Source organism: Garra rufa, chromosome 7 (genome assembly GCF_049309525.1).
Source record: "Garra rufa chromosome 7, GarRuf1.0, whole genome shotgun sequence".
NCBI classification, from domain to species: domain Eukaryota; kingdom Metazoa; phylum Chordata; class Actinopteri; order Cypriniformes; family Cyprinidae; genus Garra; species Garra rufa.
In genome coordinates, this window is record NC_133367.1 from 29,571,945 (window position 1) to 29,598,763 (window position 26,819).

General features: G+C 41.1%; 1 protein-coding gene across 1 annotated transcript in view; it reads left to right on the top strand.

Moving 5' to 3' along the window:
• The window catches only part of unc13a (unc-13 homolog A (C. elegans)), a 161,789-nt gene that overhangs the window by 117,422 nt on the left and 17,548 nt on the right, over positions 1–26,819 (top strand). The window contains exons 16-35 of the mRNA XM_073843831.1: positions 1,709–1,936; positions 2,018–2,159; positions 2,247–2,416; positions 4,471–4,586; positions 4,736–4,899; positions 4,985–5,138; positions 5,234–5,302; positions 5,516–5,605; positions 7,904–8,038; positions 8,447–8,580; positions 8,657–8,742; positions 9,121–9,247; positions 9,351–9,447; positions 10,653–10,796; positions 11,551–11,628; positions 11,740–11,763; positions 11,869–11,946; positions 12,145–12,233; positions 12,310–12,462; positions 12,543–12,666. Of these exons, the coding sequence (XP_073699932.1) occupies positions 1,709–1,936; positions 2,018–2,159; positions 2,247–2,416; positions 4,471–4,586; positions 4,736–4,899; positions 4,985–5,138; positions 5,234–5,302; positions 5,516–5,605; positions 7,904–8,038; positions 8,447–8,580; positions 8,657–8,742; positions 9,121–9,247; positions 9,351–9,447; positions 10,653–10,796; positions 11,551–11,628; positions 11,740–11,763; positions 11,869–11,946; positions 12,145–12,233; positions 12,310–12,462; positions 12,543–12,666 (2,402 nt within the window). The remainder of the gene's footprint in view (positions 1–1,708; positions 1,937–2,017; positions 2,160–2,246; positions 2,417–4,470; positions 4,587–4,735; positions 4,900–4,984; positions 5,139–5,233; positions 5,303–5,515; positions 5,606–7,903; positions 8,039–8,446; positions 8,581–8,656; positions 8,743–9,120; positions 9,248–9,350; positions 9,448–10,652; positions 10,797–11,550; positions 11,629–11,739; positions 11,764–11,868; positions 11,947–12,144; positions 12,234–12,309; positions 12,463–12,542; positions 12,667–26,819) is intronic.

Consider the following 26,819-nt stretch of genomic DNA (forward strand, 5'->3'; position numbering starts at 1 on the left):
ATGTATATGTTGAGTTACCTATTTTTGTAATTTGCGTCGCCTGGTGCGAATTGCCACAAACACACGATACCGTGTCCTCTGTGCAAGTTGACAAATTTCAAAATGTGCATTTCTTGTCATCCAATTCGCATCACTTGCATCATTTGCGTCAGCCGGTGTGAATTGCCGCAAACATGAATTGCCACAAATGTGCAATATCGCGTCTTCTCTGCAAGTTGAAAAATTTCAACTCAAGCGGAAAATTGGCATGATCCGTCACCAAATTCGAGTCATTTGCATCACCTCTGTGCGATTTTCCACAAACATGCGATAACGCGTCTTCCATGCAAGTTGAAAATGTTCAACTCAAGTGGAAAATTCACATGATGCATCACTCAATTTGCAACATTTGTGTTGCTCGGTGCAAATTGCTGCAAATGAATGATAATGCATCTTCTGGGCAAGTTGAAAATTTTTAATTCAAGTGGAAAATTCACATGATGCATCACTCAATTTGCAACATTTGTGTTGCTCGGTGCGAATTGCTGCAAATGAATGATAATGCATCTTCTGGGCAAAATTTAAATTCAAGTGGAAAATTTGCATGATGTATCACCCAATTTGAGTCATTTGCGTCGCCCCTGTGCAACTTTCCACAAACTCGCGATATTGCATCTTCCATGCAAGTTGAACATTTTAAATTTGAGCGGAAAATTTGCATGATGCGTTATCCAATTTGCATTGCCCATTGCAAATTGTCACAAATGCATGATATCGTGTCTTCCGGGCAAGTTAAAAAGTGTCAACTAGAGCGAAAAATGTGTATGTTGAGTTACCTAATTTTTGTCATTTGTGTCATCCGGTGCGAATTGCCACAAACACGCGATAACGTGTCTTCCGTGCAAGTAGACAAATTTCAACTCAAGCAGAAAATTTGCATGACGCATCACCCAATTTTTGTGTCATTTGCATCACCCCTGTGCGATTTGCCGCAAATGCACAATATCGCGTCTTCCATACAAGTTGAAAATTCTCAATCACCCAATTTGTGTCATTTGTGTTGTTCAGTGTGAATTGGTGTAAATTAATGATAACTCATCTTCTGGGCAGGTTGAAAATTTTCAACTCAAGCGGAAAATTTGCATGGCGCGTCACCCAATTTGTGTCATCTGCGTCACCCGGTGCGTCATTCCTGGCAAGTTAAAAAATTCAACTCGACACGTCACCCAATTCACGTAATTTGAATCACCTGGGTTGAATTGCCACAAATGCTCAATATCGTGTCTTCAATGCAAGTTGAAAAATTTCAACTCGAGCGGAAAATTTGCATGAAGTATCACCCAATTCGCGTCATTTGTGTCATCTGTGTCACCCGGTGTGAAATGCCACAAGCGCACGACATTGCGTCTTCCATGCAAGTTGAAAAATTTCAAATATGTTCTTTGTTTTTTCTATTAAAAAATCTTTTGTCAAAAGTTGGATAAGACTCTTGCTAATAAGTATTCAGTTCTGATGTATTAGAAAGCAATCAAATGTATTTACTTGACAAATATATACATTTGCTGTATTTTTTTTTATTTTGAACCCTGCGTTTTAGTTTCCTCTTCTGGTCTCTTGTCCATAATTCTCGAAAAGCAATGCACGATATTGTCTTTAAAAATCACAATCACAATTATTCTAAAGTTTTGAGTGTTAGTGTAAGTATTTAAATAACCCTGTATATTCACAGGGGCGGCGGAGAAGAGCTCTAAACATGGAGCCGAGGATCGCACACAGAACATCATCATGGTGTTGAAAGACCGCATGAAGATTCGTGAACGCAACAAGCCTGAGATATTTGAGCTGATTCAGGACGTGTTTGCAGTCATCAAGGCAACACACGTGGCGCACATGAAGCAGGTCAAGCAAAGCGTCCTGGACGGGACGTCTAAGTGGTCAGCCAAGATCAGCATCACTGGTAATGACCCACTTCAGCCAGTACAAGTTTATCATGTCAATTTGGTTATCGCAGTATTAACCTTGATGTTTCTCCACTCAGTATTATGTGCTCAGGGCCTGCAGGCAAAGGACAAGACTGGCTCCAGTGATCCTTATGTAACAGTGCAAGTAGGCAAGACCAAAAAACGAACCAAGACCATCTACGGCAACCTCAACCCTGTATGGGATGAGAGCTTCAATTTGTAAGTGGATTCAAATCTCATTTAATATGCGTCAAACAAATTTCATTGAGGATCAGTGCTCATGGTGATGCAAAATCATCTCAACAGTGAGTGTCACAACTCTTCCGATCGGATCAAAGTGCGCGTTTGGGACGAGGATGACGATATTAAGTCCAGAGTAAAGCAGAAGTTCAAACGAGAGTCTGATGATTTCCTCGGTCAGACTATCATCGAGGTGCGAACTCTGAGCGGAGAAATGGACGTCTGGTACAACCTAGGTGAGTAACCAAGCATTAATAATGTAAATATAATGTTGTATTTCTGTCGTGCACAGGTTAAACTCAAAGATCAAACAATTTTAACTTTGACTCAATTTTCCACTGACCTTTGAAAAGCGAGGCCAAGGATTACAGAACAATTAGTGTGGCATCATTAGATGGGTGGTCGCATATCATGATTTTTTTTTTTTTTTTTTTGTGATGTATCAAAGCGATTGCTCAGTTTCGCTACATAGCAATCTTGTAAAATTGCCTTTTTATGACATTACCTGCGAAAAAGACACTTTTATCAAATACTTGTATATTAGCATTGCAATATAAAAAATGGATTAACTGAATTTACTCACTGCGCTTCTAAAATCAACACTGGATTTGACAAAAAAAAAATAAATAGATTTTTTGATTTTTGGTTTTTGTACATGTGATTTTTATTTTTCATGATTTTTATAAAATGTTTTTCTTTTCAGTATGGTTTCCTTTTTTAAGATTTTTATAAAATTTCCCTAAAAAAACATTTATGGGTTTCATAAAACGTTCTTTTTTTGTTATTTTCCTTTCCATATGATTTTCTTTTTACATGCAATGTCTGTATGATTTTCTTAGTTTATGATTTTCTTTTTTTTGTGGAAATTTTTTTTTTTCTATGATTTTCTTTTCTTTTTCTATGATTTTCTTTTCCATCTGATTTTCTTTTTTTCGTGCAAGTTCTGTATGATTTTTCATATGATTTTCTTTTGTAATGTTTTTTTTTTTTACATTTTTCATATGATTTTCTTTTCTTTTTTTATGATTTTCCTTTCCATCTGATTCTCTTTTTTAATGCAGTTTTTGTATGATTTTTTTTTTTAGTTTATGATTTTCATATGATTTAATATGATAATTTATTTATTTATTTTTTACACTTTTTTATGTTTTTTTTATTATTTTTCTTTCCATATGATTTTTTTCATGGAATTTCTGTATGATTTTCTTTAGTTTATGATTTTATTATTTTTATTTTTTTATTTATTTACTTTTTTTTTTTTTTTTTTTATACGATTTTCATGATTTTTTTTCTTTTCTTTTCTTTTTCTTTTCATATGATTGTTTTCATGCAATTTCTCATACTCATTTTTCATTTGATTTTCGTATGATTTTCTTTTCAGTATAGTTTCCTTTGATTTTCTTTTTTATGGTTTTCATAAAATGTTCTCTTTGTTATGATTTTTCTTTCCATATGATTTTCATTTTGTTCATGCAATTTCTTTGTGATTTTCTTAGTTATTATTTCTTTTTTTTTTTTTTTGGACAGTTTAAATTTTTCATACGATTTTTGTATGATTTTCTTTTCAGTATAGTTTCCTTTTTTACCTTTTTTCATACAGTTTTCTTTTTTATTTGGGATTGCCATATGATTTTCTTTTGTTATGGTTTTCATAAGTTCTCTTTTTTATGATTTTCCTTTCCATATGATTTTCTTTTTTCACTTAATTTCTGTGTAATTTTCTTAGTTTATAATTTTTATATAATTTCCTTTTTTGTTTTTTGTTTTAGTTTTTTTGGACATTTTTCATACGATTTTTGTATAATTTTGGTTTTAATATAGTTTCCTTTTTATATGATTTCTACACAATTTTCTTTTTTCATGCGATTTCTGTATGATTTAATTTTTTTATGGGTTTCATAAAATGTTCTCCTTTTTTATGTTTTCTATGATTTTTATTTTTTTATTTTCAGTATATTTTCCCTTTTGAATGTTTTTTGTTTGATTTCCGTATGATTTTCTTTTTTAATGGATTTTGTAAAATGTTCTCTTTTTTATGATTTTCCTTTCCTATATGGATTTCTTTTTTCAGACAATTTTCTATTTAAATGTGGTTTTCGTATAATTCGATTTTCTGTTTTGTTTCTTCTTTTTATTTTACAATTTTTCATTTTTTTTTTAGATGATCTCTGTTTAATTTTCTTTCATTTGTATTATATTTATACCACTTTCTTTTATTACACAGCTCTCTGTGCAATGTTCTCGCTTTTATATTTTTAATAGCTTACCAACTTCATTTCCATCCTTTCAGATAAACGTACAGACAAGTCTGCTGTATCTGGAGCCATTCGCATGCACATCAGCGTGGAGATCAAAGGAGAAGAAACCGTAGCTCCGTACCACGTCCAGTACACTTGCTTGCATGAGGTCAGTCTGACACTGCCCTGATCATATTCATCATTCTCATTTTCCACCTGCCGTCAGTTATTATCAATCCTAAGTACATAGTCCCTCCTAGAGTAGATCAAATTATTCCCCAGCAAATTGATGTGCATCCTCTTTCCATCTCTCCACAGAACCTTTTCCACTATCTAACAGACATCCAAAACAACGGGGTGGTGAAGATACCAGATGCCAAGGGCGATGACGCATGGAAGGTTTACTTCGAAGAGACGCCCCAAGAAATCGTGGACGAGTTTGCCATGCGTTACGGAGTGGAGTCCATTTATCAAGCCATGACGTATGATTCTCCCCACGGTTTTGCCGTTGACGTTTCAGTTGTTTGCTTACGTACTTAGGTACTTTTTGTACCTTCTCGTTTCTAGACACTTCGCCTGCTTGTCATCAAAGTACATGTGTCCTGGAGTGCCTGCGGTCATGAGCACCCTGCTGGCCAACATCAACGCTTACTACGCTCACACAACCCAGGCTACCAATAATGTGTCTGCCTCAGACCGTTTCGCTGCGTCCAACTTTGGGGTGAGTGGTTAATCCAACCATACCGAAAATGCAGATTTCAGCATTGCAGTGTTTGTCGTAATCATTTAGGGTGGTTTCTTGTTTGTTCTTTGTAGAAAGAGCGATTTGTCAAGCTTCTGGACCAGCTTCACAACTCTCTGAGGATTGATCTTTCTATGTACAGGGTAATGACTTTTTGTTTTTCCCTAAGTAGTCACATCATTTCACGCTTAAATGGTTAAATGGTTAGTGTGGTGTTTGCCAGAAGGTGAGATTGTCAAAATCAGACAAATGAGATTGATTAGTCTGATGTGACTACATATAAAAGCTTCAAGTAGTGTTGAAAAGTATGACGTATGAGTATGATGACAAAGAGGCACCGTTTCTTGTGTGTTTAGAATAATTTCCCAGCTAGCAGTCCTGAGAGGCTGCAGGATCTCAAGTCTACTGTGGACCTACTAACCAGTATCACATTCTTCAGGATGAAGGTTAGTTGTGAATTCCTGACACTGTTGGTTGTCAAAATTTGGTTAATTTAGTATTTTTTGCTAAATTTATAGATGATTTTCTTTTTTACTTTTTTCTTTTTTGTATGGTGTTATTTTTTTGATGTTCATGCAGTTGTGTGTTTTTTGTGACTTTTTTTAATGTATTTTTTACGTATAGTTCATATAGTTTTTCCATACAATTTTTGAATGATTATCTTTGTTGTATATTTTTCTCCTTTTTATCTTTTCTTTTCTTTTTGATTAATTTTTTTTAGTTGTGTAAAAAAATTTTTTTTTGCAATTTTGTCTGTTTCTCTTTTTTGTTTCTCATTTTGTACAACTTTTTTTTTGTACAATTTTCTTTTTTCATACAAATTTTGAATGATTATCTTTGTTGTATATTTTTTCTTTTTTCAACAGTTTTCTGGCAAATTAAAAGTGATAATGTCAATATATAATGTAATGTTTTTGAGTTATAGGATTTTTTTAATAACACAGCTATGTCAGAATTATTCGACCCCTATTCAACATTGCTGTTTTAAGACAGTTATTTTTATGGTAAGGAACAAAATTGTCTTAAAAATTGTCTTTAGCCTTTACAAACTTATTAAAAATAGAATTAGCTTGGGGTGTTACACATAGTATACTCTTAGCCCATGCATGTGCTGAAGATGAGTAGCAAATATGGTAAAGTCAACAGTCAACTATATTAGAAAGTCTAAAACTACATGAAGATTTCTAAGACATTACAAGTCCCTAAAGACACAGCTGGCAGCCGTATTCCTTAGATTAAAGTGTGTTGAACCAGAAAACCTGCCTTGAACATGCCAAAATTCATTTGGATAGATCTGTGGAGTGCTGGAAGAATGTTTTATGGAGTGATGTGTCCAAACTGGAACTTTTTGGGCGTATGGATCAGCCGTATGTCTGGTGCAAAAAAGACAAAGCTTATACGCAGAAGAACACCATCTCCATCATCAAACATGGAGGTGGACCAGTCCTGTTATGGGGTTGTTTTACTGTAGCAGGAAGTGGAAAACATGACCATACAAAGGATGTCATTGATTTATTAAAGTATCAGACCATTTTGGCAAACATTGTGATGCCTTTTGTGCAATAGCTGAAGCTAATAATCAATGGACTTTCCTGCAGGACAATCATCCTAAAGTATACGTCCAAATCTACTTACGCTTGGTTCAGGGATCAGTCACGGAATGTTTTTAAGTGGCCTGTTCAGTTTCCAGATGTAATTCTTATTGAAAATACATGGTTGAATTTGAAGCAAGCAGTGGCAAAGTAAAAAACCAAAGATTATCAGTGATCTGAAAGCTTTTTCAGGGGAGGAATAGCCCAAGATTGCAGCAGAAAGGTGACAGAAGCATCTAAGCACTTCCAAGCAATGTTTATTGGTGGTTTTAAAGAATAAAAGATTCTACACCTAATTTACTTTCAGGGGTTGAATAATTTTGAACATAAATGTTTAGAGCCAATTAAATTTTTTTCATTATTCATCAACTTACATTCTCAAAATTACTCAAATGTGTATTAATAAACTTTCTTTAATAGTTTACTCATGCCTTTGTTGAAATATTTTCACAAAATGTTGTTCTCTGCAGGGAAATGTATTGCAGGTCAAAGGGGTTGAATAATTTTGATTGCAACTGTATATATTTTTTATTTTCTGTTTCTTTGTGATTTTTCTTGTAATTTTTTTTTTTTTACAATTTTCTTTTTTATATGATTTTTTCATGTGATGTTTTGTATGGTTTTCTTTGGGGTTTTTGTACATTTTTTTTAATTGTACAAATTTTTTTCTGACAGTTTTCTTGATGTTCTTTTTGTTGAATGTTTTGTTTTGTGACTTTATAATTTTCTTTTCATACAATTTTTTTTTTTTTTAAATGATTATCTTTGTATATTCTTCTCTTACATTTTTTTGGTGTGATTTTCTGTTTTACATTTTTTGGAAGATTTTTTTTATTTCATACCATTTTTTATACATTTTTCTTTTCTGTATAGTTTTCTTTATTATTTTTATACAGTTGTCATTTAAAAAAAATGTTTCTTTTTTCATGCGATTTCTGTATTCATTTTTTGTGTGTTTATTAATTTTTTTAATTTTCATATAATTCTCATGCACTTATTTTCACATTTTTCACATAGTATTGTTGTTCTACAATTTCTGTACAGTTTTTGTTTGTCCTATGATTTCTGAATGCTCTTTCTTTTTGTACCACTGTATTTTTTCATAATTTTTATGCAATTGTTCATACTGATCGAATTCTTCTTCTTCTCCAGGTCCAAGAACTTCAGAGCCCACCTCGTGCCAGCCAGGTAGTGAAGGACTGTGTGAAGGCTTGCCTCAACTCTACCTACGAATACATCTTCAACAACTGCCACGAGCTGTATAGCCGAGAATACCAAACGGACCCAGTGAGTTGACAATTCCCTGGCCCAGCGACCCTGATCAACCCCAAAGCTCTTTGCCCCCTGGAAGCATCCGAGTCATTTTATCAGAGCAATTCATCTTGCTGCTTTTGTTTGCGTTGCTTTGCTTTGAAGATGTTACAGGCTTCCCTCATAAATATCAAACACTCTTCCTGTTGAATTAAACATCTAACCCTGGGCAACTTACTATATTTTGCTGCAAAGCTTTGCAGGTTTGTTCTGTATCTTGTTCCCCTGGAGTGCTTGGCATATTTTTGTTTGTTTGTTCACTGGCTGAAATAAGCCATTCCTGCTGTGCGCCTTAGTGGGGTAATTTCTTCCAGAGCTTGGCAGATTATGAAAAGCCATAACATGCTTCAAGCGATCATTTCAAAATGAATTCCTTTTGTGCAGAACAAAAAAGGAGAGGTTCCTCCAGAGGAACAAGGTCCAAGCATCAAGAATCTAGACTTCTGGTCTAAGCTTATCACCCTCATTGTCTCAATCATTGAAGAGGACAAGAACTCCTACACCCCCTGCCTTAACCAGTGAGTCCGGCGCCATTTTATTGCACCTTAATAAACCTGTTTAGGATCCTAATATTACGTTTTCTGCTCCACACAGGTTTCCGCAGGAGCTCAATGTCGGAAAGATCAGCGCTGAGGTTATGTGGAACCTGTTTGCCCAAGATATGAAGTACGCAATGGAAGGTGAGTCAAAGCTAAGAAGCTTTTCTTGATCTGTCTAGCTTTTGGTATCGACTTTGTGGACTATTTAGTAGACCAAGTCTCCAGAACCTCATTAAAAAGTTGCAGCTCTAGGTCTGTAATGTTCATAACTTGACTGACAGATGAGAAACAATAAAAAAGTTTGCTGCTTAGTTAGATTTTTAGTTAGAAACACAAGCTTGGCAGGGTTTCACACTGATAGCCACTTAAATTTCACACTTGGGGAAAAGTCGACATGTGGTGGAGTTCTTCTCATCTGCTGATTCAGTAGGGGTTCTCCGCTCTGCGTTGATGTATTATGTGTCGTTATATCTCGAACTGTTTCGTGAAGAGCTTTTGTCTTCACCTCACGGCTTTCAGAGCATGAAAAGAACCGCCTGTGCAAGAGTGCCGATTACATGAACCTGCACTTCAAAGTAAAGTGGCTCTACAATGAATACTGCAAAGATCTGCCTTTCTTCAAGAGCCGAGTGCCTGAATATCCCACGTGAGTGACTCCCGACATCCCCTATCTCACGCGCATATTATCCGAGTCATGCACACTCAAAATGTCACTGTAACCGTGGTATGATGGGTATGTTACTCTGCAGGTGGTTCGAGCCATTTGTCATCCAGTGGTTGGATGAGAATGAGGAGGTGTCTCGAGACTTCTTGCACGGAGCCCTGGAGCGCGACAAGAAAGATGGGGTGAGATGTTTTTCTCTTGGCTTTTGGTTCCTATCTTCAAGGCCATTCGATGCAGATTCAACAAATATCATATATGGGCCATTCCACAACCAAAAAAACACATTTAAAAAGCATTTAAGTAGTCAAATGGTAGATGTTTACTAAGATACTTCTATTATCTGTTAAAACCCACAATAAAATTTAAATTATCAATAAGCTTAATTAATTATAAAATAATAATTTATTGGGTACTTGCAATTGGGAGGTGGCTGTCCCGAATCCTAACCACTACATTTCAACTTATGAAAATGATAGTTCCATTGTTGTTTTTAAAAGTATCTTTTTGATTCTTTTAAAAAGTTAAGTTCAAAAGTATTTAAAATTGCTACTACCTTTATATACTACTTCAAAAAGTGTATAAATCACTTGTTTTTTTAAAGAAACATTGTCCAACAATGACACCAGCAGGTAAAGTTACAGCAGAAGTCCACAATTCTGTCACTTCCCATGAGCCCACTGAGTTTTACCTGATCCCCTAAAGCGTGTGGTGAGTTTGGTGGGGCGTAACTGAGATTGAATGGGGATTAAAAAAAAAGTCATGTCATAGCACTATGATTGGCTGTGATTGGTTCATGCGATAATGTTTGTGTGCATTCCGTGTTCGCGAATCAGTCTGAATAAACAATATGGGAAGACTAATTAAAAAAAGTAAGTGACTTACTTAGATATAACCACTTTTTATGTCAAAGTAAGACTTGAACTGACCTGAAAACATGAACTGTAGGAGTTTTTAGTGAGTAATCACAAAAAATATGACTATTACGTTAATACTAGTAGAAAACTAATTATAAATTCTTAGAATTTGTAAGAAAAGTTGAAAGTAGAACTGGAAATTTACTGTAAAGCTATACTTACTATTTAGTTTACCAGCTGTAATGAGTTACAGTAACAACAGGCCTCCAGCCTGCAGCCAGACATGTCAAAATTTGATGAATGAGTGCCCTTCGGAGCACCCCAGCATGTTCCTGAACCAATAAGCACGCTCTTTAGTTCATTACTTCCACCGAGCCCCCTTTGGGAACCTGCCACAGTCTCACCTCGACCCAATTATTTCCAGACGAAAGAGCTCACACCTGACGTCTGGCTGCAAATTGCTTGCGCACTCTCTCGCGCCTTCTATTCTGGAACTTTTTCTGACTGCACATCCAACTCTTTCTTTCCTACAGTATCAGCAAACTTCAGAGCACGCTCTCTTCTCCTGTTCGGTAGTGGACGTCTTCTCGCAGCTCAACCAGAGTTTCGAGATCATTAAGAAGCTGGAGTGTCCGGACCCACAGATCGTTGGACACTACATGAAGAGATTTGCCAAGGTCCTTATGATCATTCCATTCATATACCTGATCTCATGACGAAAACATACCTGTGGGAACTTTTTTGCAAGACGCGACATACGTACAAATCACTGCAGTTTCCAAGAAAAATTACCACTAGAGGCGGCAAGACAGCAAGCACTTGTAATCATTTTTGTACATAATTATGATTTCAGCTCCATATGTTAGCTTTCCGGACATAACAAGCTTGCTCAGTAGATCAGCCGGCACAGAACTGAAAAACATGACACACAAAAGATGGGAGATCGAAAAACAAGCAAACACATTTGATTGCGATTGTGTACATGGAAACGTACATGGTATGTATTTTCGTCATGAGATCAGTTTGCCATTAATGTATTTAGTCAATCTGTTAGCTTTAGCCAAATACACAGTGAGTGTTTATTTCTGTCTTAAACGAATATTGCTTTTCAAAGAGTACAACATTAGTAAGTAAAATTAGTAAATGCTTAGCTTAGATTTTGGACGCAAACTTTGGTTGCAAACTTTTGTTAGCATGATCATAACCTACAGCAAACCAAAGTCAGTTTTTTCAGTTTTCTTAGTATAATAGCAGACCACAAACCAAAATAAGACAGAAAAATCAACCTAAAAGAGTTTGTACCCATTTACAGAATAATGGATTATATTTACAAAACAGTTAGGTTAGCAACATTAATATTGACCTTTGTGGTCAATCTGTGAAATTGCGTTATAACGGGACTTGTTTTAACATGTTCTCTTTATCCCACAGACCATTAGCAACGTTCTGCTCTCCTATGCAGACATTATCTCGAGAGACTTCCCCAACCATTGCACCAAGGAGAAAGTGGTAAAAGTCTTTAAAAAAAGCCTGATGGAATCAGGTTTATATTTTTGAAGTAGTTGCTTTACTCCTAAATTCAACTCATTCGATTTGTGTTCTCTTTTTCTTTGATTCTAGAATGCAAAGGATGGGGCTGTAAAGGTATGTACATCTAAGGGTAGAGCATGCCATGCAGCTTTTAAGTGGGTTGAGTTTGTCTTCTGTTAAATTTCTTGCATTTCAACAAAGTGTTTTTGCTCCCCACAGCCTTGCATTCTCATCAACAATATCCAGCAGCTCAGGGTACAGCTTGAGAAGATGTTTGAGGCCATGGGTGGTAAAGATGTAAGTGAATCACAAATCTGCCAACATTGTGGCTTAGCAAAGCCTAGATTTGCTTTTTGAGCAAAGACTTACAACTTTCTAAGAACCATAAATCTGCCAACATTATGGTTTAGCAAAGCCTAGATTTGCTTCTTGAGCAAAGACCTACAACCTAGTCAAGTTCTGATGGTTTTGATCATTGATTAATATGCCTTACAGTTGAACGTTGAAGCTAGCGACATCTTGAAAGAACTCCAGGTGAAGCTCAACAATGTTTTGGATGACCTTGCAAGGATCTTTGCCACCAGGTGAGGTACCTAGGGATCTAGAAGAAGCTGTTTTAATGCTCTATTTTTGGAGTAACATCTGTTTTCCGCCCACTAGTTTCCAACCAAACATCGAAGAAAATGTCAAGCAGATGGGTGACATACTTAGCCAGGTGAAGGGGACAGGAAACGTGCCAGCGAGTGCTTGTAGCAGCGTGGCACAGGATGCCGACAACGTCCTACAGCCCATCATGGACTTCCTTGACAGCAAGTAAGATGCTAATCATTAGATTTAGACACTTTCTTGGAAATTTCACACCTCTGCTTCACTCTAAACTTCTTCCTTGTCAGTCTCACGTTGTTTGCCAAGATCTGTGAGAAGACAGTGTTGAAGCGAGTGCTGAAGGAGCTTTGGAAGCTAGTGATGAACACAATGGAGAAGACGATTGTCCTGCCACCTTTGACTGACCAAACGGTATTGAGCAGTTTAAAACTTCATTAAGTGCATGTAGAAATAATTTTATATAAATGCTGAGATTGTTTACAGCATTGTATTTTCTGGATCACGAAGACTCAGAACGACTGGAAATGTCCTCATTCCCAACAAAACATGTCCCGTTCCCAAAATCAAATCACCTTGGACAAAAGACGTATTTTCACTCTAAAAACATTGGGAGTGCACCATATCATTCAAGCACCTCTTGAGACTGCTCTCTGGTCCTGTAGTCACACAGTTGCACATTTTATGTATTGTAATCTTGACTAAACAGTTTTATAAAGTGTATTTCTATATATTTGAGTGCTAGTTAATTTTTGAGAGCATTTCTACAGGAACAGAGACAACTTACTGCTTTTGATTTGTCTTGATATAACTGTTACTCTTTTTGTATTTTTGTTTGTATTTGTTTATTTTGACAAAAGAGACCCATATCAGTTCTTTCAAAGATTGAAAATTTGAAAGGGAGACATCTCCCTATTGGCCTAGTTAACCAGTTGCCAATTACTATTATAGCAAAAAGACAAAAACAAATTATAGTAGTAATTCACTCAAAAATGTACAGTAAATCACCCTCATGTCGTTCCAAACCAGTATGACTTCTTACGCCTATGGATTCTTTTTTGTCCAATTATGATCCTGTAGGGCCAACGTCCTGCGGAGTTAAGCTCCAGCTTATCCCAGAATACATTTATACAAAACCTTGATTACCTTTGTTCTGGTGTGTTTAATTGGGGTTGGAGCTAAACCTTACAGGACAGTGGCCTTCCAGGAGCAACCATGGTCTATAGCAGGGGTCACCACACTCGGTCCTGGAGGGCCGGTGTCCCTACAGAGTTTAGCTCCAACCCTAATCTCAAACACCTGAACCAGCTGAACCAGTCTTAATAGGTATACTTGAAACTTCCGGGCAGCTGTGTTGAGGCAAGTTGGAGCTAAACTCTGCAGGACACCTGCCCTCCAGGATCAAGTTTGGTGACCCTTGGTCTATAGAAACAGAAGGAGATGTTTTAGAGTGTTCATGCTGTTCTGTTTCCTACAATGAAGGCGCTTTCATGTTCCAAAAAGAACATTATAAAAGTGGCCTATATGACTCATGCATTTAATTTCAAGTCTTTTGAAGCCATACAATGCCGTTTTGTAATCAGTTAAACAAAATGTAATTTTTTATTCATTGGAAACACAATAAATCGATGCATCACGATTTCGTGGATCAATTCTGAGATTTTCCGAATGCATCATGATTCTCTCTGAAATCGATTCAGAGCTTAGTTTTTAACAACAGATGGCACTCTAATTAGTTTTGAACCACACACTCAAATGCTCACGAAGAAAAAACGCTTGTGCATTCGGCTTTGAATGCTTTTATGATGCGAGATTAATGTAAACACAGCCCATTGTGAAAATCCTTGTAATTCGCTTCAACCTTTTTCGAACTTTATGAATGATTATTGGAGGTTCAAGTGTGTGTAAGAAATTGGAAGCAAGCAGAATACGGCTGTTTCTAAAGCGTGCAGTGCCATCTGCTGTTCAAAACTAAGTTCAGAATCAATTAGAGAGAGAATCAATGCAGAATCCTTTCTCACTTTGCGATGGTTCCCATCCAAAAGAGCAGCTTGAACATTAAAAAGAATCCTATTTTGTGCTTCACGTATGAAAGAAAATCATACCAGTTTGGAATGCAATGAGGGAGAGATTTTTCATTTTTGGCTGAATTATTCCTTCACACTCTGTCTGTTTTAGTCCCTCAGGCAAGCACAGACCTTGGGACTGTAATATCATATCAGGCCTGAAGCCGGTCCTGTAGTCTGAATGTTAATGCTGCTTTTGATTTGATGTGGGGCTCTTTGTAGCTTCACTGACCCTTCTCTCTGGTTATTACATTCTCGCTCTCCCCCCGCTCCACCTCCACAGATGATAGTAAGTACCAGAGCACTTTTGTCTGTGCGTCTGTGTGTCCCGCAGTCCGTCCACGCCGGGTGACCCCCCCCCCCCCCTTCCCACCACCTCCTTCTGCTCTATGTGGCTGCCAAGTCCCTTCCTCTTGTCCAATGCATCCTCATTCGTCTGTCACGTCTTTCTCTCCTTCTCCCGCTGTCTCTTTCTTCTCTTCTTCGTCCATTTCCTCTCCTTTCCCTGGCCACCTCAGTGGTCTGTATACCCGAGGTGGCTGCAGCATGGTGCATTTCCTAAATGACTTGGACAAGGCCCTTTTCCGCCCTGACAAAACTTCCAATCTGATGTCCGCCCCACGTCTGACTGCCAACCCCCTTCCTCTACTCATTCTCCTGGAATCGACCAGTCTAGTGTCCGTGGTGGGACTATTATCTGGGTGACGTTAACTGGTTTCAGGTGGTCCACCCTCCCCGTTTCTGTTACCTGTTTAAAACCTCTCCTCTGTGGGTTGTTGCTTGCGTCTGATCTTCACCTCAACTCCCGAGCCTCTCTTTATTTAGTCTCTGCAGACATTATTCTGTCAATCCGTTTGGTTTTTGCGTGTTGTTGTAACAAAATTGGCCTGATGGAACAATGAGGTCGCATACTGATGTTCTTCTGGGATATTGTAGTTTTTATCTCCCTATGTTCTCAGGCTTGAGTATTTTTTGTTAAATCAAAAAGTATTTTAACAATATAGTCTATTCGTCTGTTGTTTGTAAAAATTGTATTGTCATTTTACGGTTGAAATATTGTTTGTTTTTTGCTCTGCCTTTTTATGTGATGTTACAATCCATTAGCTTCCATTTGAAGATGTTTTCACCATTTTCAAATTGCATCGAAAGGATTTCATAGTTTTCTTTTTTGCCTAGTTTACTTTGTCCCTTAGATTACAAAAAATACTGTTAAAAATCTGAATTAAATATTAATTTTGACCCTGGAACACAAAACCAGTCATAAGTAGCAAGGGTATATTTGTAGCAATAGTCAACAATAGACTGTATGAGTCAAAATTATTGATTTTTTTTAATGCCAAAAAGCATTAAGGGGGTCGCACACCGAACGCGCAGCGCCGCGTCGCGTCGCGTCGCGCCACGTCTTTAAAATTCGAACACATAGTTCTCTTACTAGAGGGAACGAGTACTGCGTAAGAAGTATCTTACGCTAGGGGAAAATCCTTTTCTGCGAGATATTGAAGCCAAAAATTATCCTTAATTTTGAAATAATGTAAAGCGCGTTGCAGCAGCATACAGACATAGGCGAAACAGCTTGCGCGCCTATTGGCTGCTCTGCGGCAACTGCAGCAGCCTATTAGAGCGAGGCCTGACGCGACGCCAGATCCAATGGGGGCATTTCGCGCCCTTTGCGTCGCTTCGCGCCCTTTTCGTAGCTTCCCGCCTAAAAGGACGTGGTCTAGGCCTATAAATATCGCTCATAGGCAGCTATTATCTGATTTTTCATCCTTCAAGCGAAGCAAACGCATCGCTGGAGCCGGAGAAGAAGCCGCCGTCGATTGCAAGCATCTCAGCGGGACGAGTCTCTGAAGCTGCTGGCCACGCCGCCTTCCGTGCCTTCCTGCTGCGCTTTCCGGCGCTCATATCCTTTAATATCTCAAGTGTGTGTCGCCGCTGCGATACACACTTCTCTATAAAAGAGCAGGCGTCTTTTTAAAGATGCCTTCCTGCGGCTCATGCAGAGCCACACTCAGTGACGGGGACCGCCATATCGTCTGCGTTTCCTGCCTGGGTGAGGAGCACGCGGCGCTCGCGCTCGCTGAGGGCGGCTGCCCTCATTGTGAACTACTGCCGATGGCGACTCTGAGGACTCGCCTGGCACTCTTCGCCGAATCTGCTCCCCCGCCCGCCACGGTGTCGCGCCGTAAGAAGCGCCGTGCCCAGCGGGCACCGGAACCCCCCCCCAGCCGACAAAGCTCGCCGGTTCGCCCGCCAGCTTCACCAATCTCGTCAGCCTCCGTCCCAGATGTTAAGTGGCCGCTGCCCGCCGCCGCTTGCACCGACACGGTTGACGAGGGCACAGTTATGGAGGAGGAGGATTCCTGCTCTATTCTGGCGTCAGGCAGTGAGGATTGGACGAGCTCTGTGGACCTCGCTCCCCCCGCCCACGCTCCGTCAGGCTCGAGAGCTTCGATCGAGGCAGAACTGATGAGGATTCTGACACAGGCCACGGCGTGCCTTGGCCTCGAGTGGTCCTCACCGGAGCAGCCCGCTCATAACAGGTGGACGGCTGTTTTCTGCCGAAAGGGGAACGCGCTTCGAGCGCGTGCAAACCAGCGCCTTTTCTTCCTGAGCTTCACGAAGAACTGGCTAAATCCTGGAGCGCCCCTTACTCAGCGAGAGTGCGCCCATCCTCTTCTCTAGCGTTCTCCACTGTGGACGGCGCCAAGAAAAAAGGATACCTCTCTCTGCCGCCTGTCGAGGAGGCGATAGCAGCCCACTTGTGCCCGCCCTCCGCTGGACGGCGTGCTAAGTCGACGCTGCCGTCTAAAGCATGTCGCCAGACGTCAAACCTGCACAGCCGCGCTTACACCGCCGCTGGGCAGGCAGCGTCAGCGCTGCACACAATGGCCACGCTGCAGGTTTTTCAGGCTGACCTCCTCCGAAGGATGGATGAGGAAGGCCCTGACGCGATTTGTGTGCCGGACCTAAGGAGCGCCACGGACCTCGCACTCCGCGCTACAAAGTCTGCAGCACAGGCCATCGGACGCAACATGGCTTCGCTCGCTGTAGCCGAAAGGCATTTGTGGCTGACGCTTTCGGAGATGGCTGAGTCTGAGCGCACCGCGTTCTTCGATGCTCCGCTCTCTCCCGCTGGCCTTTTTGGATCCTCTGTCAAGGACTTTGCAGAGAGATTCGCTGAGGTACAGAAGGCGTCCCAGGCGATGAGGCACTTCCTGCCGAAACGCTCCAGCTCTGCAGCCGGCCGTGTGAAACCGCCCGCGCAGAGCGCACGACCCCAGCCACAGCCCGCTGTTGCCGCTTCGCAGCGCCACCGAGCGCAGGGCGCGAGACCGCGTTCCCGCTCTTCTGGCCGCCGTCCCGCTGGTCGCGGCCCGAGACCCAGGTTGGATTTGAAACCTGAGCCTCCGAAGCAGTCCTAACAAAGCTAGGAAAAAGACGGTGCGCGAGTCCCGCTGTCGCCGGACCCCCACCAAAGGTATTTGCTTGTTCAGTTCCAAGTATTGTGACTGTTCCAGTGTATTTTGCAGCCAACAAACCGGCTCTGTCGCCCGTTTGCCTGTACTCAAAAGCCGTTCTCACGGCTACCCAGATAAATCCAAAAAAGAGTGTATTTTCTGGTGTCCCGGCCACGGCCGATGGTGTTTCACGTGTCAGAATGCCCACTCCCCAGTGCCCATTTCTACACATAAGCACACCCTGTCTAACAGGTCAAGCGCACATAAAATCGACTCGAATCGATTGCGCTTCACAACCGGCCACGGCCGATGGTGTTTCAAGTGTAGTCAAAATGCCCACTCAGTGCCCATTTCTACACACAAGCACAACATGTCAGACAGACCCTGCGCACATAAAATCGGCTCAGATCGATTGCGCTCCACAGGTGATAGACGTGCCCACTTTACAGTGCCCACAGACATCACATCACGCACGTCAAAAGGTTTCCGTAAAAGCGAAACTAACGTGCATGCAGGCGAACGGTGTTTGCAGTGTGTTAAATGTGCCTGTTGCCACACGACCACATCCACACACAGACATAATAGTTCCCGCTATCAGCGTGCCCCACGCCTCGAATGTCAGCACGTCTCTAGTGCCACAGCACTCCGAAACCACTCCGTTACGGATAGAACGGAGCGCGTTTCGTATTCAACCTCTAGCTATTCATGCAAACGCATGGGAAAAGCTTCCAGGGGTTTCGAAATGGGTGCTGGACATTATAAAAGGAGGCTATTCGCTACAGTTTCACCGACGCCCGCGCCGCTATACAGCGCGCGTCGAGACCACAATGCAGACAGAAGCAGCACAACTGCTTCGAGCCGAAGTGGCGAAACTATTGAGCAAAGGAGTCATAGAGCCCCTCTCTCAAACTCAAAGCGAAGGAGGGTTGTACAGCAGATATTTCCTGGTACCGAAAAAAGACGGGGGTCACAGACCCATATTAGATCTAAGGCAACTGAACAAAGCGCTGGTGAAGCGTCGGTTCAGGATGCTCACGACCAGAAAAATCCTCGCGCAAGTTCGCCAAGGAGACTGGTTCGTGTCAGTGGATCTGAAAGACGCGTATTTTCAAATACAGATAGCGTCACGTCACAGGCGATTTTTGAGATTCGCCTTCGAGGGCCAGGCATATCAGTACACAGTCCTGCCGTTCGGTTTGTCCCAGGCACCCCGTACATTTACAAAGTGCATGGACGCAGCGCTCGTTCCTCTCAGACTGAAAGGCGTGCGCATACTGAACTATTTGGACGATTGGCTGATTCTAGCGCAGTCTCGCTCAGTGCTTGTACAGCATACGACCATGTTACTCGATCACCTCGAGAATTTGGGTCTCAGAGTCAATTGGGCGAAGAGCTCCCTGTCCCCCAGTCAGAAAACTTCCTTCCTGGGCACAGAATTGGACTCGCTGTCAATGATAGCGCGGCTGTCACCACAGCGCGCAGCAGACATTCAGCGCACAGCGGGCTCGTTCCGCTGCGGCGCGTCTGTCCCGCTCAAAACATTTCAGAAAATGCTGGGTCTCATGGCCTCAGCGTCATCAGTTCTGCAGCTGGGTCTGCTGCGTATGCGTCCACTGCAGTTCTGGCTGAAAGCGCGCGTCCCGCGTCAAGCGTGGGCGCCCGGTCGGCTTCGTATCACGGTCAATCAGAAATGTATCACAGCCCTGAAGCCGTGGAAAGCAGTCGACTGGTACCAGTCAGGTGTAAGCCTGGGGACTTTCTCGAGAGTAAAAGTGGTGTCTACGGACGCGTCAACCTCGGGATGGGGGGCTCTGCTCGAGGGCAGACCGTCTTTTGGCCAGTGGTCAGAACGGGAAAAGCTCCTACATATCAACTGCCTCGAAATGCTGGCAGTACAGAACGCGCTGACGCGCTTCTGTCCCCAAATAAAAGGAAACCATGTACTAGTCCGCTCGGACAACATGTCAGTGGTTTCCTATATAAATCGCCAGGGCGGTCTCAGGTCCAAAAACCTATACAGACTTGCAGAACGCCTCCTGGTATGGGCTCAGCGCAACCTGCGCTCGCTGAAAGCAGCGCATGTGCCGGGGCTTCTGAACATAGGACCAGACAGACTGTCCAGGAACAATGTTCCAGCAGGCGAATGGTCTCTACACCCACAGACAGTACAAATGCTGTGGAAAAAATTCGGCAAAGCGGAAATAGACCTTTTTGCGTCTCCGAACAACGCTCACTGTCAGGAATTTTACTCAAAAAGCAGAGACGCGCTGGCCCACGAATGGCCCCGCCGTCATCTCTATGCTTTTCCCCCCATCTCTCTCCTACCTCAGGTGATAGAGAGGGTCAGGGAAAAAGGATGTCCAATACTGCTGATAGCGCCGTTTTGGGAAAACCAGCCCTGGTTCCCAGCGCTGATGCAGCTGACGAGCACCGCCCCGTGGCCGATACCAGTGAGGAGAGACCTTCTCTCTCAGGCCAGCGGCTCGATTTGGCACCCTCACCCAGAGCTGTGGTCCCTTCATGTCTGGGCCACCAGCGAATATATGATGAACTCCCAAAAGGAGTATTAAACACGATCACGCAGGCTAGAGCCCCTTCTACGAGACGGCTCTATTCCTCAAAATGGTCAGTGTTTTCGGGCTGGTGCGCAGCCCGCGGCTTGTCACCCACTAACTGTGGTGTGATGGAGGTGCTTTCCTTCCTACAAGAGCTGCTGGACAAGGGCAGAACCCCGTCCACGCTCAAAGTCTATGTGGCGGCTATAACGGCGTTTTCGAGCGCAACGTTAGGTCAGTCAATAGGAAGGAACGATTTAGTTATTCGCTTCCTGAGGGGAGCTAGAAGACTAAATCCCCCCAGACCTCCCTCAGTCCCCGTATGGGACCTTTCTGTGGTACTAGAGGCCATGAAAGGCGGACCATTCGAGCCTCTGCAGACGATTGATTTGAAATACCTGTCTCTTAAGACTGTGTTTCTGCTGGCTCTCGCTTCAGTGAAGCGCATAGGGGATTTGCACGCACTCTCTGTGAGCGCGACGTGCATGGAATTTGGACCTAATGACTCTAAAGTCATACTCAAACCCAAGCATGGTTACGTTCCAAAATCACTCAACACACCGTTCAGGGCACAGGTCATCGCGCTGTCAGCCCTACCGGTCAATGATGAGGAAACGGACGCGAACCTCCTATGCCCAGTCAGGGCATTACGAGCTTACGTGTCTCGCTCGTCTGCTTTTAGACAGACAGATCAGCTTTTTGTTTCGTTTTACGGGCGCCCAAAGGGACTGGCCGCTTCGAAACACAGCCTATCCAGATGGATAGTTGATGCTATTGCGTTGGCATATGCTTCCAAGGGCAAGCAGTGCCCGCTAGGTGTCAGAGCACATTCCACGAGGGGCGTGGCCTCGTCGTGGGCTTGGTCGAGTGGGATTGCCTTACAAGATATTTGTACGGCGGCGGGCTGGGCCTCTCCGTCTACATTTATAAGGTTTTACAACCTGGAGGTTCCCGCCTTACAGGCCAGACTGCTGTCAGTCTAGATATTCAGTGTTGTCTGACCTGATTTATCAGCTCGAAATGCTGCGTCTACTGAGCACAGCTCTAGGGTCGACAGTGAAAGTAATAGCAGCACAATATGTGTCTGGGCAAACTGTGTGATGACCCTTATTCTTACGTCAGCTCAGGCCGTAACCCCGCCCTGTATGTACGTTTACTCAGCGTCTGAGTGACGCTGCACTATGTGGAAGAGTGCGGCGTTGCCCCTCCCTCTTCCCCGGACTCCCTGTGAGTTCTATAGGTGATTATGAACTGTATGAACCCCGGGCTTTCGCCCTTGGGTCTTTGGTGTCAGATCTCAGCATGCACGGCGTTTTACACTGGGTCCCCTAGCGTAAGATACTTCTTACGCAGTACTCGTTCCCTCTAGTAAGAGAACGTACTCGGTTACTTACGTAACCTCGGTTCTCTCTAGAGAGGGAACGAGTACTGCGTATCTTGCCGTGCATGCGCACGCTCTGGTTGCTTTGATGATGAAAAACCAGATAATAGCTGCCTATGAGCGATATTTATAGGCCTAGACCACGCCCTTTTAGGCGGGAAGCTACGAAAAGGGCGCGAAGCGACGCAAAGGGCGCGAAATGCCCCCATTGGATCTGGCGTCGCGTCAGGCCTCGCTCTAATAGGCTGCTGCAGTTGCCGCAGAGCAGCCAATAGGCGCGCAAGCTGTTTCGCCTATGTCTGTATGCTGCTGCAACGCGCTTTACATTATTTCAAAATTAAGGATAATTTTTGGCTTCAATATCTCGCAGAAAAGGATTTTCCCCTAGCGTAAGATACTTCTTACGCAGTACTCGTTCCCTCTCTAGAGAGAACCGAGGTTACGTAAGTAACCGAGTACGTTTTCTATGAGCATACGCACACCGGCGGCGCCATTCGGCGTCTGTCCGCGGCGCCCAGCTACGACTCAGGAAGCTGTTCAAATTTCTGCCGCGCCACAGAGCGCCATCTGCATAGTTTTATATTAAATAACATCATATTTGTCTCAAATCGTCCTATTAGATTAAAAAAACAAGATACCACTGCTGCAAAATACTACTTACATTAGGTTTACAGCTTGAAAAAAATGTAAACCTATATAATTAATTCATATTTTATTTTCTCGAGACATTTTTACATAGGCTACGCAAAATCTAAAGTCCTATGTAACATTTGCCTGTCATTATTATATTCACTGTCTTTGACTGCCATCTATTGGATTTACAAGGTCACAACCGTCATTCAGGTCATTTAAATAACGGTGTAGCGGAGCGCGATGGACGACGAAAAACTGATCAAGGAAGTAGGGAAATAGAAATAGCCAGAATTATTTGCAACAAATCATAGATTCAACATAAGGAATTCATCAGCTTGGAGGAAGATTACCGATGTCATCGGTTTTTCAGGTAAGAATGTTCAATTTTGTTTACGTACGATCTGAGGTAAAATGTATAGTGAGCAACTGTATGTAATTGTACAGTACAATCATAAAATAATGTACAATACAGGCATTGTCATTTCATGTCCTTAAAAATATCAATACTGTTGACCACAAAATGACAATTATTTTATTTTAAATACAAACCCTCATGTTGAATTTAGACTCCAATAAACTGCCTCAACAACAATACGATTATAATTGAAGTTTACAAAGAAATAAGTATACCTTACACAACAAAATAGCATGTAGTTTTTTATTGAGCAAACAAATCATATTACTAGCTACAGCATAAGGAATGTTGAAATTGCTTGTAATAATACAAAATGCTACTAATTGATGAATGGGAATCTAGCCTAAAAATGAGCTGGCGCGTATAGAATGTGCGCGTCCGGTGTGCGATACCTCCAGCTGTCCTCGACGCGACGCGACGCTGCGCTTCTCGTTCGGTGTGCGACCCCCTTTAGGATGTTAAGTAAAGATCATGTTCCATGAAGATATTTTGTAATATTCCTACTGTAAATGTATCAAAATGTAATTTTTGATTAGTAATATGCATTGCTAAGAACTTCATTTGGACAGCTTTAAAGGCAATTTTCTCAATATTATATATTTTTTGCACCCTAAGATTCCAGATTTTCAAATCGTTGTATCTGGGCCAAATATTGTCCTATCCTAACAAACCATACATCAATGGAAAGCCTATTAATTCAAAGTTAAAATATTGACCCTTACTGGTTTTGTGGTCCAGGGTCAAAATTAAGAGATTGAATTTATCTACTTACTAATTTCAAGGGATAGTTCATCCAAAAATGAAAAGTCTGCTGTCATTTACTCATGTCTTACGTCCATGTAGAAATTTTTTATTTCCGCAGTAGCTCTCAAATCTCATTCACATTAGTGTATATTAAAATATGGAACATCAAAATTGTGTTGCACCAGTTTTAACGTCAGTTAAGTGATGGGATTCAATCCTTTTTTTAGTCATAGACCCAAATATAATCATCTTTGCCCAAGTCACCCACAATTTAAAGTTACAAGGCAGCTATATATTTTTGTGTGTAAAAAAAGAGTTTAAACTGTGAAAAGTTAATATTGCAATATTATAAAATATCTAGTTTCTATTATATTACATTATTTTTTTGTACTCACTATAGCACTATACTTTTAGGGTTAGGTACTGTATTGTTAATAAATAAATAGTGAATAAATGTCAATATTTTATTTAAATCAGTTTCTTTATGTAGGGTAATTTTATTTTTTCTTTAATTATTTAAATGTTTTTTATAGTTTTTCTCTAAACCAATTTAGTGAATTAAAGGGGATAGTTCACCCAAAAATAAAAATTACCCCATGATTTACTGATCCTCAAGCCATCCTAGGTGTATATGATTTTCTTCTTTTTGATGAATACAATCAGAGTTATATTAAAAAATGTCCTGGCTCTTCCAAGCTTTAGGTACTTTAGGCAGTGAATGGCTGTTGAGATTTTGAAGTCCAAAAAAGTGCACCCATCCATTATAAAGCGTTCTCTACATGGCTACAGGAGGTTAATAAAGGCCTTCCAAAGTGAATTGATGTGTTTGTGTAAGAAAAATATCCATATTTAAAAACTTATGAACAGGGCATAGGTGTAGCGTAAGCTTTGGTGAGAAGTGACGAACACGGAGACTTTTACAGAAAAATGTTGAAGGATTAAGCAAAGAGAAGACTGGTTATCCTTTGCTGTAAACAAAACTTGGTTCTTTCGAGACTAGCATATACATCCCTACATCATCCGCTGAAACACCACTTTTACGGTTTATACAGCATCAATTTGCTTTACCCAATTCGTATTCAATTCGTAACATATTTCAACTTTTCAAATTTCAAACCCAATTTACGTCATTTGCGTTGCCCAGTGCGAATTGCCGCAAACGAGTGATATGGCGTCTCCTGTGCAAGTTGAGAAAATTTCAACTTGAGCCGGAAGATTCTCATTTTGCCGTAACCATGAGTTTAAAAATTTCAGCTCGAGCAGAAATTTGCATAACGCATTACCCAATTCATGTAATTTGCTTTGCCCAGTGCAAATTGCCGCAAACGAGTGATATGGCGTCTCCTGTGCAAGTTGGAAAAATTTCAACTTAAGCGGAAAATTTGCATGGCACGTCACCCAATTAGTGTCATTTGCGTCACCCGGTGTAAAAATGTTTAACTTTAGTGGAAAATTCATGACGCGTCACTCAATTAGAGTCCTTTGCATTGCCCGGTGTGAATTTCCGTAAACGTGCGATATGCTGTCTTCTATGCAAGTTGAAAAATGTCAACTCGAGCGGAAAATTTACATGACGTGTCACCCAATTCACATCATTTGTGTCACCTGGTGTAAAAAAATTCAACTTGAGTGGAAAATTCACAACGCGTCACCCAATTCGAGTCATTGAATTGCCACAAACGAGTGATATGACGTCTCCTGTGCAAGTTAAAAAAAAAATTAAACTTGAGCCGGAAAATTTGCATTTTGCCGTAACCATGAGTTGAAAAATTTCAGCTTGAGCTGAAAATTTGCATAACGCATTACCCAATTCCTGCCATTTTTTTCGCCCAGTGCGAATTGCCGCAAACGAGTGATATGGTGTCTCCTGTGCAAGTAAAAAAAAAATTAAACTTGAGCTGGAAAATTTGCATTTTGCCGTAACCATGAGTTGAAAAATTTCAGCTTGAGCTGAAAATTTGCATAACGCATTACCCAATTCCTGCCATTTTTTTCGCCCAGTGCGAATTGCCGCAAACGAGTGATATGGTGTCTCCTGTGCAAGTAAAAAAAAAATTAAACTTGAGCTGGAAAATTTGCATTTTGCCGTAACCATGAGTTGAAAAATTTCAGCTTGAGCTGAAAATTTGCATAACGCATTACCCAATTCATGCCATTTGCGTCACCCAGTGTAAATTGCCGCAAACGTGCAATATCGCTGGTTCCGTGCAAGTTGAATAATTTAAACTCAAGCGGAAAATTCCCATGACGCATTACCCAATTTGTGTCATTTGCATCACCCAGTGCGAATTGCCGTAATCGTGCGATATCGTGCCTTCTGTGCAAGTTTAAAAATTTCAACTTTAGCGGAAAATATGCATGACACACATGGGTGTGGAGCACTTTTTATGATGGATAGATGCTCTTTATTGGACTTCAAAATCTCAACACCTATTCACTGTCATTATAAAGTCAGGAAGAGCCAGGACGTTTTTTAATATAACTATGATTGTATTCATCTGAAGGAAGAAAGTCATATACACCTAGGATGGCTTAAGGGTGAGTATATCATGGGGTAATTTTCATTTTTGGCTGAACTGTCCCTTTACTTTTACATATAATTTTTGCTGCTCCAGTGCCTATTTACTTTTATTACATGGGAAGAAAAAGTGTGTAATAATGGCAGAAATTTCATTTTTGGTTGAACTGTCTATTTAACAACAAACCTGTTCTTTTTTTATTATTTTTCCTCTTCCTGAAATGATGTGATTGGCCCGTTAGTCTGTCAGTTGCTGAATAATGGACACTGTCAGCCTATTAAAGAGCGCCAAGACCAATTCTCAAGTTAATTACACTATCCTCTCTTCACAGGGCAGGGTGAAGCTTGCTTGTCACAGTGATGTAAGGACTGAATCCCCATTTAGCTCAATGTGTCCTGTCTCTCTCTTTCTCTCTCATTCTCAATGTCTTCTTTGTGTGACTTGGGTCCCCCTGTTGAAACAAACCGGTGGAAGCAGTGTTTTTTTACCCCTTGTTTTCAATGCAGTTGTGGGTTTCCCTATAGACTCACACCTATGTCCCGTTCAAATCCTCACATAGTGCATTACAGGTGCTCGGACATACCAGGTTAAATAATGCATGCATGACAGTCGCTTTAGACTTCGATGCTGGTCTAAACGACTATTTCTTTTTGCAATGTCAGAAATACAGGACTATTTCTGTATACTAACGATTTAATTTTCCAAGAAGGACTACATTGTACACCTTTGTATAATGTTATAATGGTATAATAAGGTGCACAAGCCTCATTCACTTAGTGATATATCCAGAGATTAG